At 44.1% G+C, this 21,817-nt stretch overlaps 1 protein-coding gene and 1 pseudogene across 2 annotated transcripts in view; one reads left to right on the top strand and one right to left on the bottom strand.

The window, feature by feature from the left end:
* Positions 1–21,817, top strand: part of LOC147174825 (uncharacterized) — a 78,741-nt gene that overhangs the window by 10,076 nt on the left and 46,848 nt on the right. Inside the window, exons 2-3 of one of the 2 annotated variants that reach the window (XR_015094903.1) lie at positions 9,931–10,350; positions 10,425–10,527. Coding sequence is in view for 1 of the 2 variants with exons in the window: in XM_086076841.1 (XP_085932967.1) it covers positions 9,931–10,503 (573 nt within the window). In the remaining variant the exon portion in view is untranslated. Of the gene's footprint in view, positions 1–9,930; positions 10,528–21,817 lie in introns of both variants that reach the window. The other variant, XM_086076841.1, reaches the window with a different exon arrangement.
* LOC147174826 (uncharacterized) lies at positions 4,621–6,089 on the bottom strand (annotated as a pseudogene).

Below are 21,817 nucleotides of genomic sequence, written 5' to 3'. Positions count from 1 at the left end.
GTCGTTTGATGTAGTTTGCTCGATCCTGCTGGCAGCAACTGGGTTCCTGACTATAAAAACACAACCATTAGTTACAAATTGCCAAATACAGAAACAGCAATGTAAGTTAACGCGATGTGGAGGCTCTCGCAAACAGAAGGTCCTTCAAAGGATTTATTTTACAGAAATTTATGGACACACACAAGATACAGACAAAGTCGCTGTGGTTCCCCTTGTGTGTGTCTGTGCCCTCCCACTTGTAGTCATTCTTATAGTTTCAGCATAGCAGCCCCCAAAAACCCCTCCCCTTCCTCTTCCTCCTTTGCTGCCCTTAAGCCCCGCCCATCTCCAGTGCCGCCCCTAAGTCCCAAGACAGACAGTACTCAATACACATGGACAGATGGCCGATTGATGTGGAAATATAGTAGGTCAGACAACCCGGCACCCCGACAGATGGCCAACCGGGCGGAAACACAGTAGGCCCCAGACAAAAATGGCACCTTGCAGCAAATACAACTTTACAAAGGAATCCTTTTAAACACATTTTCTCCCCCAAAACAGATGGCTAATTACTCGGGAAAAGGAAGAAAGAATCTTTAAACGTTCCGTCACATTATTACACTCATCAAGCTTTGCTGAGGAAATTAAAGCAGTTATGACTAAATCTAAACAGTTATAACTAAAATCAAACAGTTATAATTAAATTGAAACAGCAGAATGTCAACATTCCCTCATTCGGACTCAAAAGAGTCCGACACAAGCAGATAAACATTTCAGAGAAAAAGGTATTAGCGGCGTCATGGTCGCAGACGGCTGGCGCAACGTTAAGCAAGGGTCGTGTAGAAAGATTGGACATTATCATTAGAATAAGAAGCAAAAGCACGCAACAATGAAACATCCCTTTATCGGTGAGAGAAAGTTATTTAGCAGTTATGTGGCATTAAAGAACAATGTGATTCATTAAAAGATTTTTCAGTGGAATAAGCATATGTGTATCACATGTTGATAGTTAAGAGATGTCCCCCGTATATGTGACTCAACCTTTTATGGAATGATGCTCTCAATAGGGGCAACTGGACACTGGATCAGTAGACGTGGTTTTCCGGTCGGGTCGTCAGGGGGTGGGATTGCTGAGCCTGGGTCGTCAGGTGGTCATCAGGTTGTCATCAGGTGGTCATCAGGTGGTGGGATTGCTGAGCCTGAGGCGGATCTGGCGGGTTGTGTAGATGAGATGTGGAACCACGTGTCCCCTTTTCCGTGCAGGCGAACTGCACAAGATGTCCTCTCCGTCACCTTGTGGGGTCCAGTCCACCTGGGTGCAGACCATTTTCGTTTAGTCACTTTTAACCATACATATTAATTAATGCAACAGGAAGAGCTTGTAGCCAATTTAAATTTGATTAGGCCAATGCTTTAGCCAATTTACTTTTATTTTATATTTCTATTTATTCGCTCAATCTGTCCTTGGGATTGGGGATAATACACTGAACCAAATGTGTTTTAATCCCAATGCCTTTTCTACCGCTTGTAGAAGTTTGTTTTTTAAATGTGTTCCATTGTCTGATCAAATTTTTCTAGGAAACCCATGTGATGGTATGTAATGATTAATCAAATGTTTTACCATGATATTTACTGTTTTAGATTTGCATGAATATGCCTTTGGCTATCCTGAAAAGGAATCCACTATTACCAGAAAATATCTGTATCCCGACACTGGTTTTATCATGTCAGTGAAATCCATCAAAAAACATCTGACCCCAGAGCTGTCACGTCCGGCCGGACCGTGAGTGCCCTGGGGAGGTTTAGATGTAGGAATACTATTATATCTGTTGCAAACACTGCAGTCCTGCAGTTCACGTTTAACAATTTGTCTCATGAAAGGATGCCACCAGGTGTGTAGTCTTCTTACTGTTTCCTCTAAACCAACATGGCATATTCCATGGGCTTCAGAAATTAGATTTTTCAATTGTTTCTGAGATGGAATACATTTATCTTCTTTCCGCCATATACCTACTTCATCTTTTTGTCCCCCTTTAGACATCCACACACTTTTTTCTTCTGGACTTGCCTTTTTCTGCCACAGCTTAATTGTTTCTGTGGTTATTTCTTGTCCTTCTCCTAATTCACCTTCGCTCACCATCAATTGAGTGTCCTTTACATTTGATCAAAGCTACTGCTTTAGGCAGTAGTAAGGCGTCTTTCAACGTAAAAATGTATTGGTGGTGTTTAATAGGTGTCCCTGTTGCAGTCATGAAGTCATTTATTTGCCATTCTGCCATGGCGGTGTGCACAACCACATGTGCATACGCAGAGTCAGTGTAAATGTTCACAGTCTTTCCTTGTGCTAGCTTCAGTGCAGTTGTTCCAGCCACTATTTCTGCTCGTTGAGCTGACTGTGGCCCTGTGAGTCTCTCTGCCACTATCATGTCAAAAGTTGTTCCTATCATTTGTGTTACAGCAAAACCTGATTGGAGTCCTTTATTGCCTTTAAAACAACAGCTGTCCGTAAATAACGTCAAGTCTGGGTAGTCCAGTGGTGTGTCGTAAAGGTCATTTCTTAGTGAGTTCTCTTCCAAAATTCGCTGAGTGCAGCAATGGGGTTGTCCCTCCAACAGGCCTTCTGCCATGTTAATTCCTTCATGTATAAACAAAATGTGGGGTTGTGTCAGGACTGATTCAATCTTTCTCTGTCATCCCCCTGTCATAGTAAATGCTTGGCTGGTTACGTACTGCACTGTACTGTGTGATGTACGTACTGTCAGCGGGTGATGTAACACAATATGAGATGTTTTCTGAATCAGGCGAGCTAATGTTGAAGCAAAAGCTGCACAGAGAGGATGACGTTGTTCATATTTTTCAAGAGGCGTTGATGCATAAAGGCAAACATGTCTTTTACCATTTTCCCCTTTCTGAAAAAGAACAGCAGAAACACTGCTGTTTTTTTCAGAAACATCCAGAAAGAACATTTTGTTGTAGTCAGGGATGACAAGAGCCGCAGCTGATGACAATAACTTTTTAAGCAGAACAAAAGAGTTTTCAGCAGCTGGAGTCCAAAAAATAATATGTGATAGGTTTCTCATTCCTTTTCCGCAAAATCCGGAACATGATGTCTGGAGTAGTTGCAAAGACCCAGAAAAGCCAACATTTGTTTGACATTTGTCGGTTTGGGATGGTGCAAGATGTCATCTTTGTGTGACGGAGACATACCTGTTCCATGTCTCGAGACAAGTCGACCCAAGAAAGAAACCTGAGGTCGGGCAATTTGGAGTTTGCCTTTGGAGCACTTCAAACCCATCGAAGCCAGATGGCTAAAAAGGAGCTGTGTAGCTTGAAGGCAGGACGCCTCGGATGGTGCAGCTAGGAGTAGATCGTCCACACACTGCACCAAAAGAACATCCGGAGGAAGTTGGAGAGGTGACAGCAACTGTCGAAGGGAAGCATTGAAAAGTCCAGGAGACAACACAAAACCTTGAGGAAGCCTAGTGTAGGAGTAACACTCATTATTCCACGTACATGCAAAATACTTCTGCATAGACAGGTCAAGAGGGATACAAAAGAATGCATTAGCAAGATCAATGCAGGTAAAATGAGTGTGTAATGGAGTGATCTGTGACAGAGTCCAGTGAGGATTGGGCACCGGCAGTGTAGGGGACAAAACTACAGCATTAATAGCTCTTAGATCATGTACCATTCGAAATTTACCAGTATTTTTCTTTTCTACTGGGAGAATAGGAGTATTGTAGTTAGACCTATCAATTTTGCAAAGAACCCCTGCTTTTAGCAAACTTTCAATTGTTACTGAGATGCCAATTCGTCCTTCTTCCTTCATGGGGTACTGTGGTACCCAAATGGAGTCGGGTTTCATTTTAAAAGTTACTGGAGTAACATTACATAGGCCCACATCAGTTGGGTCAGTAGACCACAGTGCAGTAGGCAAGGATTGCAACACTAGCAAGCTCGCTGTCCGATGTTTCTCTTCCATGATGTCGGTCCAAAAGTTGATGTTCTAAAACAGACATAGATACAAATAAATCAGATTTAATCCAATAGGCAACAAGAGATTTGGAATACAGCAAATCTCATCACCACATCTGTCATAGAAAAGAGTCTAATGCATACAGTCAGATACCATATCATATGACCTGAGATTACGAACCCAAGACGACCAAAGTGTCCAAAAAGTTTCAATATCCCTCCAGCCGGAGGAATCAGTGTCAATCTTTGCCCAGTAGATGTCAGCAGTGGTGCATGTCATGGTGTGTTGAGGCACCACTGGAAATTGGGTGGAGACGTTGGAGGCGGAGTCACCAGCGCAGTAATAAGTATGTCCATCTGGAAACTGAAGAGTGAGCCCGTCTGGCCCACACTGGATCAATGGAGCAGTTTTTATGAGAAGATCCCTTCCCAAAAGATTCACTGGACAGTTCGGTGCGAACACAAAGGAGTGCAATAGAGTTTGTGTGAAACACTTGGTGTGTATAGGAGTTGTCATATGCAGGATAGTTTCCTCTCCCTTGAATCCAACCAACGAAATGCCTTCGGCGGTGAGGGAACTTTCAGGTGGCAATGTCATAATGGTAGAGTGACAAGCTCCAGTGTCGACCATAAATGATAAAGAAGTTCCTCCTACCGTCAGTTCAATCATAGGTTCCTGCGGACCTTGGCATGTGAATTCAGGGTCCCATCATTGCGGAAACTGTCCACTAGGTGGCGGCAGGAACTGCTGGTTTGGCACAGGCGGAAATTGCTGCTGGGGTGGAGCTAGGTGGAGTGGAGCGTTCCGTGACTCACGTCCCCTTGGCTGGTTGTAGCCGCGCCCTCTTTGTTGACGCCTGCCCCCTCTGCCTCTCCAGCCTTGTGAGCGTTGACGACAGTCATTAGCCCAGTGTCCAGCGCGACCACAGTTGTAACATTGATCTCGGCCCATAAATGGACCTGACTGATACATAATACACTCAGACATAACAGTAGGTGATGGGTCAACAGTAGAAGCCGGGAGAGCAATATTTTCCTCTTTTGTCTTCAAAGTTTGTAATTGCATAATTGCTAATTGTAATTCAGTATTCCTATGTTTTTCAGTTTTTGACTCTATATCTTTAGCATACCTCCTTAGGTGGTGTTTCAGATGAGACAGCCATCTGGTGTGGTCTGCACCAGGAAGATCAGGATTCACTTCCATGGCCTGCACAACAGACTTAGGGACACCTTTCAGCACCGCTGCTCTAAAAACTTGCGAATATAGTGCAGAGTCAGTCGGCAAGTGTCCAGTTTTTAACGAATATTCCACGGGCACGGTCAATGAATGCCGCAGCCTCCTCATCAGCTTTTGGAGCGAACATCAAGTCAGAAATGACAACCTCAGGAATAGGAAACAATCCGCCAAGCACTGAAAACAGTGTCAGATAATTATCATGTGATAGAGCCTCACCATCCATCAAAGAGGACATTCCTGAATTAGTCATCAACACTTCAAGTTGAGAAAGAGGGCACGCCTGCGTCAAGAGCGCGCGCACATCCCCCGCAGTTAAAATCTGACCTGTAACCTCCCTTTGAAGAGATCTCAACCAATTTTTACCCCCCACCAGCATCGGGGGAAGTTTCTGCAACAGCACACTCAAGTCAGAGGTCAAATAGGCTTTATAAACCGTGGCAGAATTTCCCGTAGCGTGATCAACCTTCGCCAACATGGGGGCTTGAAAAACTGCCTGAGAACGCGTCACAGGTTTTTGGAGAGTACTGTCTGAGAGACGACCGGTCATGCTAATGTCGTGAGTGTGGCCAAATGCAGAATCAGGGCGTGTCCCTGAAGCTGTCCCAACCGCACATCTTAGGTCGGCCAGCTGATTTTGAATATCTGCAATGTGATAGCTGTTCGCCAATGCACTAGAAGTCTCATTAGTCATTTCTCGCTCTCGTTGCTTAAACAATTCATCTTGTTCAGCCTTCAATATACGGTTTTGTTCTGTCAGTTCATCGTCTGCAGCTTTTTCAAAGCGGGCAAGAATTTTACGCCATTTGCTGCAAATTAGCTGGGGCACTTCAGAGTGTCTAGTTAGTTCCAAACCGAAAGCTTTGGCTTGAGTCAGTCTCTCCTGCGGCCCCTCATTCATATGCAACACTTTGTCCAATTTTCCTCCAATTGTCTCACAGAGGCGGTTACGCCAGCTGCCAAGCCGTCAGCCGCGGCTTGCACTACAGATTCTCGTAGCCGAGGGTTACTGTCAGAACTTTCACCATTCCAGTCAACATTAAGACTCCCCCCATTCACAGTTAACAGGGGAGCTTGCAAATTTTGCAGCATCTGAATAGCATTTACATATGGGGAATCAGTAAACGGGTTAATGGGCTCAAACACATTTTCCGTGGGTGGCTCAGCATATGGCGGCGACGCCGTAGGTGACACAAAACCATTCGAATTAGCCCCTTTCTCATTCCTTGCCTCTATCAAACTCATCCTAGAAAGTTTCAATGAACAACCCATAGCCAACATTCTAGCATTAACCATCATCTGATCCACTTTTCTACAGTTTTGTCTAATTTTTCTCCCTCTAGGAGACAACCCATATGTCCCCCGTATTTCTTTATCTAACAACTGTCGTTTCTTCACACATGCTAGCTCTACCTCTTTTATCAAAGATACCAAACACACAGCGGTTGATAACGACGGAAACCATCCTTCCTCACAACAAGTCCTCATCCAATCATTCAACAGCACTTTCATTCCATTTCTATCTTTTGCAGGCATAATTCCCACACATACTTCACACGCATTTCTAACCTGAGTACTCAACAACAAGCCCCGACCATGATTTGGAATAACACGTAGGTCAAACCATTCAGTATTGCGGTCAAATTCACCCTCCATTACTATAATATTTACTTACTCCCGTATTTATAATTATATTCAATTCTTATTAATTATTATTAAGTCTGTGACGTCTCACTTGTGGTCTCACAGCACAATAGGTTATATTTATACAACAACGTTGCTCAAGAAATAAAATTATAATAACAAACAAATACATAAAATCTCAGAAATGCAAGGTCTTACTACTCCTACAGATCCCAAAACGGGACGGAAATGCCATGTGGTTTCGTCGAATAAATATGTCCGGACCTCACGATTCCTTCACAGCGGCCGAAACTTTTAACTTCTTATCCCAAAAATAAATGCCTCAGAAATGCACGGACTTACGATCTCTACAGATTCCGTCATGGAACGAGACAGCCATGTGTTTTCCTCGAACAAATATGTAATACCTCAGAAATGCAAGGTCTTACGATCTCTTCAGATTCCGTCATGGAACGAGACAGCCATGTGTTTTCCGTAATTTAATAAACCCACTGCTTCAACCTGTACTCACATATATCTCTCACAGCTTCTTCACTCAGCTGCGTGCGCGATCCAACGTGACGTCACTTCCGTAAACAAAGACCACGACACAAAACCATCGTGTATAGTTCAATGTCGTAGTAAAAATCAACACCAAGGACTCCGTGTCCCTGAGATGCCGTAACGGCTCCACTAATACCTGTTCACTCAGATCTCATGTATAATTTAGCCAAAATGAAGACGACGAAAATCGGTTGCAGAGTCCACAACAGACAGAAATTCCCTACGAGGATAATTTGTCCCCTTACCGTTCAATTTAATATGGCGCCAGAATTTCTGTCCGTTGAAAAAACCCTATAACCTCACCTCAACGTCGAACGTCGGGGGTCACCATCTGTTGGAAAACGATCCTTAAGTTTTCCGCGTGTTTTGTAGATCAGAAATCAGAATGGAGATCTGTGAATCAGGTTTCCTTCGAAGGATTTATTTTGCAGAATATTCTGGACACAGCGGGTTTATAAAAGCACAAACTGCTCCTCGCTTGCGTGCTCTCTCAGAGGACTCCCAGTATTCTTATAACATATTGACAACGCCTCCTTCACCCTTCCTTCACCCTTCCTTCATCCTTCCTTCACCCCTCCTCAGGATACAGCGATACAGCCCCCCCCCCTTTTCTAAGCCCTGATTTCAATACACATGACGACAGAAGGAAGCAGATAAGACTTTTACATTTTTACAGCATATCATTAAAACACATTGAGTTTAAACCCAGATACTGGCCCATTTATGTGGAACCAGACAAGGTCCTTTAAAAATGAGCATAAATTGTGACAGCACAGACACATCCACAGATCAAACACAGCTTTGCACAGGAAACCTTTTTTAACACACTCTCTTCCTCAGATAAGAGGAAAGAAAGAATCTTATAACGTTCCGTCACATTTAGTACACTCATCAAGCTATACTGAGCAAGTTAATACAGTTATGACTACATCTAAACAGTTGTAACTAAAATCAGAACAGTTATAATTAAATTGAAACGATAAAATGTCAACAATTCATTGATGTGGAATTATCTCGTGGCTGCTCTATTCCCATGTACAACCGCGTAACTGATAGATTGCAGTTTAAATTGTGCCTTGTAAGCATGTCTCGGCTTTAAGCTGATGCCATTTACGGAGTTCTGTCGGAGTTCGAGTAGTCTCCGCGGATAGCGCCCAGTCGCTACACATCGCTAAATGGGTGGGGTCTAAAAAGGGTAAACGAAATGAACTACAGGAGACAGGAGGTCACACTGCAGTCTGGCGTTTCATTTTATCTCTTTTTATTCACTTTCTCGTTCCATCTCCACATTCAAATACATACAGCGACAATTCTTTTCTGCCTTCGCCGCCGTCGCCACCCTCATTCCCCGTCTCCCGCAGTCCCAACACAGGCAAGCAGCCAACCAAAAACGAGCATGAACCAGAGTATCGATCAGAAACGTGCAAAAACATTTGCCCCGAAGCTTGGCTGGGAGGAAAACGTTTCCGGAACTCGGTGCACACATAAGACAAATTTAAGTGTGTCTTATAGGTTTAAAATACGTAAAATTTTCTTGAAAACTTCTTGGGCGGCGACCAGTTTACTACCGCCCAAGTATTAACATGGTGTGGGAATGGCTATATATATATATATATATATATATATATATATATATATATATATATATATATATATATATATATATATATATATATATATATATATATATATATATATATATATATATATATATATATATATACATATATATATATATATATATATTTATTTATATATATCCAGCACTTGTTTTTGGGCACTGAGAACACTGATTTGACTCCATATTAAAGGGCCACTATGTCCATCACAACATAAATAACTTACCTTTATTCATTTAATTAATGTTTATTCATTCAGGTGACTGAGTTTAGGCAAATGAGAGCAAATTATCATTTGCAATGCCGACCTGACGAAGTTGAAGGGGTTCATAAAAAAAAAGAAGTTTTTAATTCAAAGTTTACATACTGACATAATTAGCCTATTCATTTGCTGTAATGTATAAGCTGAAGCATCTGGTGCAGTCAAACTAGATGTTGTTCCTCTTTGTGGGAGTATTGATGTGATGTCAGCAGATGAGCAGGGGGACTGATCTATGCCTGAGAGGTCTTCTCGTTACATTTACCACTTGTTGCCACAAGCTGCTTGGTGCTCCTGCATTTAATACTACATAGGTCAGGCAGCCTGTTTATTGAGAAACCTTTCCCGATATGCTTGATGCTGTTTATCACCACTGCATTTGGATGATTTATTAAAAATCTACATCTAACAAAAAGAAGCATGGTTGATTACAGCAATCTAGGAAATAAATCTGCTCTGGTAAGCGCTTACACAATTGACATTGACTTAATTTCTATGCATTATACATGATAACAAACTTTGCTCACTTTGAAACTTAATTTTTGTTATTCTTTTTTCTTTGGCTTGTCGTGTTATTGTGTGACAAAATTTTATTTTAGACAGTAAGTCTGACAGTGAAAGAGCAACGACAATCTAAGCGCTAATGGTAACAAAGTGGCCCTCATATCTCCACGCAGGAAGCCTGTTTCTCGTCCATCAGCAACCTTCCCCTGCAGCCTCCCTCCGCCTCTTCCCACATTCCCTTACCTGGCGTCCAGGCATACCAACGCGGCAGCAGTGGCATGAAGCTTGAGGCTGTCATGGGGAACCTGCAGCGGCAGCAACAGGCAGCACGGATGCCCCTCAATGAGAAACTCCGGCAAGCAGGAAAGGAGGGAGACCTCCACTCAATGGTGGAGTTCCAGATACATCAACAAGCTCTGGCCTTCTGGCATTACCAGGCGACAAAGCACAGCGCTGAAGTTGCCGGCTCTTTTTCCGAGGCGAGGCACTCGCACAATGAAGTCTGCGAAGCCGGCGGGGACAGAATGCCCCCGCGAATCAGCAGCGACAACACTAACATGGAAGGCTTGGGAGAAGACATGGATGAGCAGGAGGTATTTGATGAAGACGAGCAGGACTGTTTGAAGCACTACGAGCCTCTTCTCCAGGAAACTTGCTTGTTTGACAGAAGCGACCCAGAGGCATTGGCCCGGGCACACCGCCCTGAGTCCCAGCCTGGGCCGTCGCAGCCACAGCACCACGACTGAACCTATGAGGAGCAGTTCAAGCAGGTAAGAGATCACTGACCTCGCAAGGATCCACAACTGAATAAAGCAGCAAAGCCAACATTTCCAATTTGTTAATTCCGTGCTTTATTGTTTCATCTCGGTTTTTACACAATTTGTTGTTTAACGAAAAACAACAACAACAGTGTAGTACAGTGGTTCTCAAATGGGGGTACTAGTACCCCTGGGCATACGTGAAAGCGTGATATTTTAAAATATATTTAAAAAGTATATGTAAAATTATTATTATTATTATTATTATTATTATTATTATTATTATTATTATTATTATTATTATTATTATTATTATTATTATTATTATTATTATTATTAATAATAATAATAATAATAATAATAATAAGTTCATAAAATGAATTTTATATTCAGTAGGCAATTGAATTGTAGTGTCCTAAAACCCAACATTCCCCCCATACCACAATGGTTTGACCCAACTTGTCATATATGCCACCTACAATCGCCTGTCAATCATTTGAAATCTTTATTTAAAATTCTGTGAATTATTTCTTTTTGAGAACAGAGCTTTACTATGATCCCAAAAGATGACAGTTCATGTTGATAATAATATATATTTACACAAATCTTTATTTATAATTAATGTTTTTATTTATTATTTTTATTTTTTTGTTGTATGTTTTTATTTCCAAATATTTCAAGAGCTGCAATTGACTGGCAACCAGTTCAGGGTGTACTGCCTTGGATAGGCTCCCAAACCCTTGTGGGGACAAGCGCTTAAGAAAAAGGATGGATAGTTCAAGAGACCACAAAAATACAAATAGAGTTCCAAAGTTTATCAGACAATGATGGCACAGCACTCTTATTTTTTTTCAATCAGAAATGCTTTGCGCTGGTTAGGGGGTACTTGGCAGAAGAAGAAAAAAAATTCACAGGGGGTACATCACTGAATAAAGGTTGTGAACCACTGTAGACCTTATCATAGTTTATTGTCAAGGATTGTACGGAACAGTTGAACTAAGAAAAAAAATGTTCCAGCAATGTAAAATATAATAACAGAAAGTATTCTGTGCATGTCATTAAAATAAAAATAAACATTTAAATGATTAAACTCTAAACTGTTTTGATAACAAATAGTAGTAATCCAGTAAAATACTGTAAGTTTCTACAGTATGTTGCATGCACTTACAATTTCCATTTTAGTAGCTTACTGTAAATGTAAATCCTGTTAAGTATTTTTTATTATTTTTTTATTATTTTACTGGGTCACTGCTGCCAGGAAAGTACTGTAATTTTTAGTGATCTAGTAAAATACTGCAATTGTTTCCATTAAAAAAATAAAACATTTACAATAAAGTTTCTTTATGTTGACAGTTAGTAGACATTATTATATTTTAATAAAATACAATCATAATAATCTATTATTTTAGTATTATATTTTAAATGATGATGATGGTGATAATCACCACCACCACCACAATCATCATCATCATTATTGATAGACAAAAGACAAAGTAAGTAAGTTATGTAAATTAAAACGTGTTGTTATTGTTTTGTTGTTGTTTTTTTTTATATATAAAGACAACATTGGTCAAGGTTAACGCTGACTTTGGGCATACTGTATAAGGCCAATGAGGAACACAGTTTCAATTGAAACAAAAGCCGAAACACTTGCGTACTTGTGGGTGCATGTGATTGTGGCATGTATATATCTCAGTGCGTCTAGATCAGGGGTAGTCAAGTTCGGTCCTAGAGAGCTGCAGTCCTGCATGTTTTTGATGTCTCCCTCCTCGAACACAGCTGAGAGGCTCCTGCAGAACGTAAATATGAGCTGATGATTTGAAACACCTGGGTTAGAGGCAGGGGACACCGAAAACATGCAGGCTCTCTCGAACCGAACTTGCCTATCCCTGGTCTAGGTGTTAATAATTATTTTTCATAATTACCAATAGAAGTCCTGTTCTTGGGAAAAAACAATAATTGTGTGTGTGTGGGGGGGGGGGGGGGGGCGTGTGCGTGTGTGTGTGTGTGTGGTGTGTGTGTGTGTGTGTGTGGTCTTGTTTTTGTTACATAGTGGTTCCAAAATTCCGGGATTTCACAGAGTTGTGGGGCCCACCCGTCCATGTGGGGCCATTTTGCTGGGCCCCACAAGTTTAGACCTTTTTTTGAGGGTCAAGACTTGGTTTTAGAGTTTAGGTTTGAATTGGGTTGTGGTTGAGGTTAGGGTAAGGAATAGGGGTAGGCAATAATTTTTGATTGTTGGGGTTAGGGGAAGGGGCTAGGAAATGCATTATGTTAATGAGAAAAAAAAGACACACACTCTGACCAAAAGCATTTTTTTTTTTTTTACATACGAAATTTACCAAATTGTGACTTATGAGGTTTCGATCCGACGCCAGAATATGTGCCAAACTGGTATTGTTTATCAAGGGGAGGGGGTTCCGTTGTATGAGTCCCTGTATTTCTAAATGGCCCGACAACTCTATAGTCTGGGGCAGAGGTGTGGACTCGAGTCATGCTTGAGTCATGAATTTGACGACTTTTGACTCAAGTTGACAAAATTTTAAGACTTGCAACTCGACTTGGACTTAAACAACAATGACTTGTGACTTCAATTGGACTTGCGCCATTTGACTTGAAAATACTTGCTTCTTCCACCAAAACAAAAAGATTAAAATGTATGTTAACGATTATATTCCATCTCGGTGTGTGTGCACGGGTGTACGTGTGCGAGCTGAGCTGGCACAACGCCGTCATTCAGGCATGTCAGAGAAGCCACAAACTTCAAAATAAAGCTGACCAAATAATACATTGACACCAATGCAACAGCCTTGGCGGATTTTACTTTGAATCTGTCTGCATGGTAGCGTGAACGCCAGCTTGACTACTTCCCTTTGATATTTTGGCTTGCATTATCGACATTTTTATTGAAATTACATATTTTCTACTACCATTATCATAATTCCACCCTGAAAGTATATTAAAAAGCAAATTTAGGACGTTAATTACGTCGTCACTGTATGATACGATACAAGTCTCTGGCGTTCCTGAATAGTACCTAGCTGTTAGCGTTAGCATTGGGTGCCTGGCTGGCAACAGTCGTTTGACAGCTGTTGCTTGGCTCATTTGCTTTTCTTATTGTTTTCAATATTGTGGACCTATGCTACTTTGTAATCCACGGAGGGGATGTGCACTTAGATGTATTTTTCATTATTAAAATAAATAAATAAATACAACTTTTCCTTTATTTATAATTATTTTATAAAACTTTTGCTTTAAAACAAACAACAACAAAAACATACAAAATGTCCAATATGGCCATTTGGATTTTAGGAACACAACTTTAAGTGCATTATAAGTGAAATATAACGTAAGGCAGGATACCTTGTTATTTTATACATGGACCATATTTCTACTGCATTGCTTTCTTTAAAACTACTTTTACTTGATTTTAATTCTAGAGAATTTGTTCTAGTGGGAGATTTAAATTTGGACTGGCTCAGCCTAGTGTCTGATGATTTCAAATATCTATGTGATTTCTTCAATTTGACTCAGCTTATTGTTTCTCGTCCCAATTCTACATGCTATGAAAAGTCTATGTAACCAACAAAAAGACAGAAGATAGAGTTCTGGTAGCAGTTTACTATCGGTCCAATGTAATTTCGTTTTCTTGAAACTGAATGGACTGAAATGCAGCTTTACCTCATCTCTTTAACAGCAAAGAAGATGTACTAACATATTATATGCATGTAATTGCAACAATTAATGAAAACAAAAAAAAACGCCAACACGGTCTTCGTGCACAAGAAAAAAAATGCTTCAAAGTCCTTTCACTGAAAAAAATAAAGGCTGGCTAGCATAAAACAATCAATTGTCCAGAGTTTTTATGTGCTGTAAGTGTATGAATGTATGTATGAAGTGATATATATCTATGTCACACCGCGGTGAAGTTGTCTTGTCATTTCCTGTTTTATTTTGAAAATTCTGACTCCTTTCGTTTCAGGTCACTTGCCCTTCCTCATGTGGCGTCAGTGTCAACCCTGATTCCTGATTGTGTCCACCTGTTTCCCATTACCCTCATGTGTTAAATGGTCTGCGTCTCCCCTGTCTTGTGCCTAAGTGTTTTCGTCAGAGCCACTCAAGCCAGTCACAGTCCTCAGCCTTGTTGTCCTGTCTCTTGTGTGAACTTTGGTTTGTAACTTTGTATAGCCACAGTATAGTTTTAGTTAAGGAGTGATATTGTTTTGTTTGTAGTTTAGACATCCTCCCTTTTGGAGCGCCTTTAGTTGAACATTTAATAGCCTTTGTTGATTTTCTGAATATAGACTGGAGATCGGTGAACAGGTCCTTCGAAGGATTTATTTTACAGAATATTCTGGACACACATGGATGACAGACAAATGGCTGCTTCTCCTCACAAGTGTGTAGATTCCTGACAATTGCAATCGTCTTATACTATCAGAAAGGCGGTACCCCCAAACCCCTCCCCTCTTCCCTTTTTCTCCTTTCTCTCCACCCCTGCCCCAAGCCAAGACAGACTTTTACAGCATTCAATACACATTGACAGATGGCCTTTTCATGTGGAAATATAGTAGGTCTCAGACCTTACGGCACCTAGCACAAGATAAGACTTGCAAAGAAATCCTATTAACACATTTGCTTCACCCCAGACAAATGGCTCATTGGTGTGAAAATAGAGGAAGCTCTCCCCAAACATCATTTAAACTAGAGATGGGACAATGAAGCCTTGTGAAGCTTTTGAGGCTTTCGGCTGATTGATTTGGAAAAAGAGTCGAAGTTTCAAAGCCCCATAAGATAGATCGTACCGGTGACATCTGGTGGTCAGCTGGAGTCATAGCAGCTATAATCTTCAAAGTGATTCGCCTGATTGATTTATATTCCAACATAACACCAGTACATTCAGTCTTACATTTGTGTCTGTCTAATGATCATCAGGTACACATGGAAGTGTTGCAATATTTTGACACTGTACCAGTACTATGGTTCAATGTGATGTCCTGTTACTCATTCGATTTTTATAAACATGATTTGGATATGACACGCTGTGCGCTGTGAAGCCAGATGACAAGTATTTCAACATCAGTCTTTGGGAGATGTAACTGAGGGTCTTGGAGAAGCGCTTATAGCAACTCGGTGGAAAATACTTGGGTCAAGCCTGTATCTTCTACACACGATTTAAAAATAATGCATAATTGGAAACTTTAAATGCATCATTGTGGGAGTACTTTTGTTGGAAACATACCGAATAACTAACTTTTCCAGGTGAACATAAAGTGAAGCAAATATCTACATGAAGGAATTGTGCTTGTGCTACAGTGAAAATAAAGCAAATAGTATGTACATGGGGGAATTGTGCTTGTGCCCAACTTTTTATATTTTTTTGTTTTACAAGTTCTTATTCAAGAACAATATTTGCTCTATTGTGTTCGGCTTCAGCTGACACCGCGCCAAAAGGTTTGAATCAGTTACGTAATTTCCGGTATCTCATTAGCGCGCATAAAGCCGCATACGTCATCAGCACGTGATCACGGAGGTTTGATCGGGGCTTTTGATACATTGTTTCGAGCAGTCTGTCTCACTCGGCTGACACATGCTCCGGAGTCTCAGTGTCAAACGTCCCAACTCTAATTTAAACACTCACCCAGCTCTACTGAGGAAATTAAAGCAGTTATGACTAAATCTAAACAGTCATAACTAAATCAAAACAGTTATAATTAAATCTGGGCAGAAGACTGTCAACAATCCCACTTTCGGACTCAAAAGAGTTCGACACAAGCAGATAAACATTTCAGAGAAAAAGGTATTAGCGGCGTCATTGTCGCAGACGGCTGGCGCAACATTAAGCAAGGGTTGTGTGGAAAGATTGGACATTATCATTATAATAAGACGCAAAAGCGTCTTCCACACCTAAATGGCATATTCCATGGGCTTCAGAAATTAGATTTTTCAATTGTTTCTGAGATGGAATACATTTACCTTCTTTCCGCCATATACTTCATTTTTTTGTCCCCCTTTGGACATCCACACACTTTTTCCTCCTGGACTTACTTTTTCCTGCCACAACTTGACTGTTTCTGTTATCACCTCCTGTGGATTGTGTTCGATTATTAACATTGTTTTTCTGTTTCAATATATATTTTAATTGTTTTTGATATTAGTTAGAGATGTGTAATAATAAGACAACAGTTCATTCACATGTTAGTCAATCTATAGTCTTTGTTCTCTTCCCTGCGGAAGTAAGGTTTCTGATTCAATCTAAATGAGGGGATGTCTGTAAATGCAAATCAGAGGTCCGTCCGTGGGAATCCCTGGTGCAAGGAGGTGCCGGGGGCCAATTGTTTACCCACATCTGGAGTGGACTAAGAAAGGAACTGAAGGAAGATAATCAAGTTGTATTTCACTCTGCTGACAGGACAAGATGAAAGGGGGGTGTATACAGGCACAATCTCTTGCCTCAAAGGCTTTTGTCTTTTTAGGACTTTGTGTGGGGTTTTATGGTGGCTGGCAGGAAATGCCACATGTGGTGCTTGAGGTTTGTTTGAAAGGCCCTGATCTTTGCGGTTTGTAAAGATCAGTGGATCTTTGTCAAATGGGGGGGGGAGTAAACTGTTTTTGTATAAATGAGGGAGTGTGGTAAGAGAGTGCACACTTCTGGACCGGTTGCTGTTTGAGCAAGGTTCTAGGGTGTCTTCAGAATTCTGAAATAAAGCTGTCAAAACTTCTTCACAGATCTCAACTTTGAGTTTTATTTGAACACGCAGGAAATCAAAGAAACGATTTCCAACAATTGGTGACCCCCGACGCTGAAATTCCCGGATGTTCTTGTCGATTGCGAGCTGCGGCGTTCACGGACGGGCGGAACTTCTAGGCGCCTAAATAATTAAGTACGGTAAGTGGAGACTTTTATCCACGTAGGGAACTTCTGTCTGTTTGGGACCACTGCAGCTGGTTTTCGTCTTCTAAATTGTCAAAATTTTTACATGAGGTCTGTATGAACAAGTTGTAGTTTGATGTCGTTCTATTGATTCAGGGACGCGGTGTCCTTGCTTTGGGATTTTTCCTATGGCATTGAACTGTACACGTACGTGGGGTAAAGCATTGACGTATATGCTGACCTGAAATGTTATGTGCTGTTTGATACAGGAAGAAGCAGCGGCTTATTAATTTGTTTTGTTTTATTACGTCCCGCTGTCAAGGATCCGAGAGACAATGATTGTTGTTTTTATGAATTGTCATGTTTTGGGTTCTGTTTTCCTTGTGTGTCTCCCTTGGTCTTGTTTAAGTGTAATCCTGCCCTTCCTCGTGTGATCCAATCAGTGCCCTCAGCCACTTGTGTCTTGCCCTAGGTGTGTCTTGTTGTGTCGTTAGTCTGTGTATTTAGTCTGCTGTCTCCCCTCTGTCTGTGTCGGGTCATTGTTGTATTTCCCCCTGTGATGCTGCCCGTTTTTGCCTTGGATTTTCCCCCCCATGTCATGCTGCCCGTTTTGCCTTGTTGTTTTCTCCATGTTATGTTTTTCCGTGCAATTTAGATCTCGCCTTTTGTTTTGTAGAAATTAAAATCCCTTTTTTGATCGAACCTCTGCCTCCTTGCCCTGTCTTCCCGCATTTGGGTCCTCAAGCTCCCCCTTCTTGACAGAATGACCCGACCACGATCAGACCCAGCGGGAAGCTCCCGTTGCCGACCGGCACGCCGTCGGTCGGCTCGAAAGCACCGTCTGCCTGCCACCCAATCCCATTCCCTCCATGTAAGTTCTTTTTCTCTGGCTGGTTCCACCTTGTCCTCTGTTCCCCATTCACCCGATCTCCTTAGTTCACTTAAGTCCCTGCCCTATGACACCATTTTGTCACCCCATTGTTTCATAGACACAGATTTCACCGATGATGAAGATGAAGAAGGCTGTTTTTTGGTTAATGCACTTACAGATTCCAGTTCCGATTTAGACACCGATTTGGATTTTTTCACCAGCATAAACCCTTACATGTTTTCGTCACAGTTTTCGTTTGCGGATTATTTTAACACCGGGTCATGTCACCCCCCGTCACCTCGGTCCCCGCCAAGTTCATCACTCCGGTCCCCATCTTGTGCACCTCATAGCCCCACCTTACCGCCACGTCAAGACTTAGTCCCCACTTCACCTGGTTCCTTACCCAATCCCGTTTCTTCTCGTCACGTTCCTTCAGTCTCAGTATCCTCTGTTTCTAGTATCCCTGCTGCTCCTCACTCCCCATGGTGGCAGGCTGATGTGGCCCCAGTTCCTGCTCTCAAGTCTACTTGACGCAGTTCCAAGTCCCCGAACCACGTCTGCCGCCGCAGTTCCAAGTCCCCGAACCACGTCTGCCGCCGCAGTTCCAAGTCCCCGAACCACGTCTGCCGCCGCAGTTCCAAGTCCCCGAACCACGTCTGCCGCTGCAGTTCCAAGTCCCCGAACCACGTCTGCCGCCGCAGTTCCAAGTCCCCGAACCACGTCTGCCGCCGCAGTTCCAAGTCCCCGAACCACGTCTGCCGCCGCAGTTCCAAGTCCCCGAACCACGACAGCCGCCGCAGTTCCAAGTCCCCGAACCACGTCTGCCGCCGCAGTTCCAAGTCCCCGAACCACGTCTGCCGCCGCAGTTGCAAGTCCCCGAACCACGTCTGCCGCCGCAGTTCCAAGTCCCCGAACCACGTCTGCCGCCGCAGTTCCAAGTCCCCGAACCACGTCTGCCGCCGCAGCCCCATGTACCCGAGCCACGTCTGCCGCCGCAGCCCCATGTACCCGAGCCACGTCTGCCGCCGCAGCCCCATGTACCCGTGCCGGCTCCGCGGCAGCCCCATGTACCCGTGCCGGCTCCGCGGCAGCCCCATGTACCCGTGCCGGCTCCGCGGCAGCCCCATGTACCCGTGCCGGCTCCGCGGCTGCCCCATGTACCCGTGCCGGCTCCGCGGCAGCCCCATGTACCCGTGCCGGCTCCGCGGCAGCCCCATGTACCCGTGCCGGCTCCGCGGCAGCCCCATGTACCCGTGCCGGCTCCGCGGCTGCCCCATGTACCTGTGCCGGCTCCGCGGCAGCCCCAGGTTCCCGTGCCGGCTCCGCGGCAGCCCCAGGTTCCCGTGCCGGCTCCGCGGCAGCCCCAGGTTCCCGTGCCGGCTCCGCGGCAGCCCCAGGTTCCCGTGCCGCCTCCGCGGCAGCCCCAGGTTCCCGTGCCGCCTCCGCGGCAGCCCCAAGACCCCGTGCCAGGTCTGCCGCCTCCACGGCAGCCCCAAGACCCCGTGCCAGGTCTGCCGCCTCCACGGCAGCCCCAAGACCCCGTGCCAGGTCTGCCGCCTCCACGGCAGCCCCAAGACCCCGTGCCAGGTCTGCCGCATCCACGGCAGCCCCAAGACCCCGTGCCAGGTCTGCCGCATCCACGGCAGCCCCAAGACCCCGTGCCAGGTCTGCCGCCTCCACGGCAGCCCCAAGACCCCGTGCCAGGTCTGCCGCCTCCACGGCAGCCCCAAGACCCCGTGCCAGGTCTGCCGCCTCCACGGCAGCCCCAAGACCCCGTGCCAGGTCTGCCGCCTCCACGGCAGCCCCAAGACCCCGTGCCAGGTCTGCCGCCTCCACGGCAGCCCCAAGACACCGTGCCAGGTCTGCCGCCTCCACGGCAGCCCCAAGACGGCAGCCCCAAGACGGCAGCCTCAAGACACCGTGCCACGGCAGCCTCAAGACACCGTGCCACGGCAGTCTCAAGACACCGTGCCACGGCAGCCTCAAGACCCCGGACCAAGGAGGTGCACGTCCCACTGCCGTCTACTCCCTGTCTGGCGGCGCACGTTGTGGTCGCCCTTTGCTCCAGTGTGGCGTCCGGGGCGCCCTCCGGACCGGCGCCGCCGGGCTCCCCTCATCTGGCGTCCGGGACGCCCCCCGGACTGGCCTTGATGGGTGTGCCAGGTTCCCGCCTCCGGGCCCCCTCCGCCCGCCCTGTTTTTGGACTTTTTTGTGTTAGGGACGTCTGGGAGCCGTCCCTTGAGGGAGGGGTTCTGTCATGTTTTGGGTTCTGTTTTCCTTGTGTGTCTCCCTTGGTCTTGTTTAAGTGTGATCCTGCCCTTCCTCGTGTGATCCAATCAGTGCCCTCAGCCACTTGTGTCTTGCCCCAGGTGTGTCTTGTTGTGTCGTTAGTCTGTGTATTTAGTCTGCTGTCTCCCCTCTGTCTGTGTCGGGTCATTGTTGTATTTCCCCCTGTGATGCTGCCCGTTTTTGCCTTGGATTTTCCCCCCCATGTCATGCTGCCCGTTTTGCCTTGTTGTTTTCTCCATGTTATGTTTTTCCGTGCAATTTAGATCTCGCCTTTTGTTTTGTAGAAATTAAAATCCCTTTTTTGATCGAACCTCTGCCTCCTTGCCCTGTCTTCCCGCATTTGGGTCCTCGAGCTCCCCCTTCTTGACATGAATATTGAGAGATTATGGTAGCGCGCCTGCCTCTGCAGTTTTGTTGGTGAGGACCGCTTTGTGGGTAGTTCATGATGCCTATACATTAGCGTCCATAATTACACGTGATAAGTTATTTTAAAATTGCGCACCCTGTTGAAATTGAACAGTTTTGGGAGATCAGGTTGATTGCAGCGGGGTTTGGATTTGTACCGCTGTATTTGCGATCGGGAGATCACGTGATTTGTTATTTATGTATGTTCAAGGCATCTGTGATGTGTGTATGTTTTTGTGGGCGCCTGTGTTGTTAACGTTGTCGAATAAATTTAACCTATTGAACTATCATACTACAAGTGAGACGTCACTGCATTGATAACTATTAATACTACTTGAGTAGAATATAAACTGAAGTGGTGTATAAACGACAAATGGAGGGCGATTTCGACCGTGACACCGAATGGTTTGACCTTAATGTTCTTCCGGTTCATAGTGGGAACTTATTCTTGGATGCACAAGTTAAGAATGCTTCCGAGGTTGCAGTCGGAGCCATGCCGGAAAAACATCGGCGAAAAATGAAAACATTATTAATGGATTGGATGACGGCTAGCTGTGACAAAGGGTGGTTCCCACCTTTGACGTCCGCGGTTTGTTTAGTAGCTCTGATGAAAGCGGTGGAATTGGCATGCATGAACAAACGGCTTTTGCTGGATAAAATGGTACGACAGACTTTTGTATTTTCCTTGGAGGGTAGGAGAGTAAGACGAAATTGTAAAAAAGTGGATCAGATGATGAGGAATGCTAGAATGTTGGCAATGGGCAGTTCCGTTAGGATCGCTCGGGGGGCGTTGATAGAAGCGGGTGATAATGATGTGGCTGATTTTGATGCTAAAACTATTTCTCGTCCGGCATATGCTGAAC

This window comes from Leptonotus elevatus, chromosome 5 (assembly GCF_054856555.1).
Source record: "Leptonotus elevatus isolate MCC_2025b chromosome 5, RoL_Lele_1.0, whole genome shotgun sequence".
Taxonomy (NCBI): Eukaryota; Metazoa; Chordata; class Actinopteri; order Syngnathiformes; family Syngnathidae; genus Leptonotus; species Leptonotus elevatus.
This window is presented reverse-complemented; position numbering and strand designations above follow the sequence as displayed.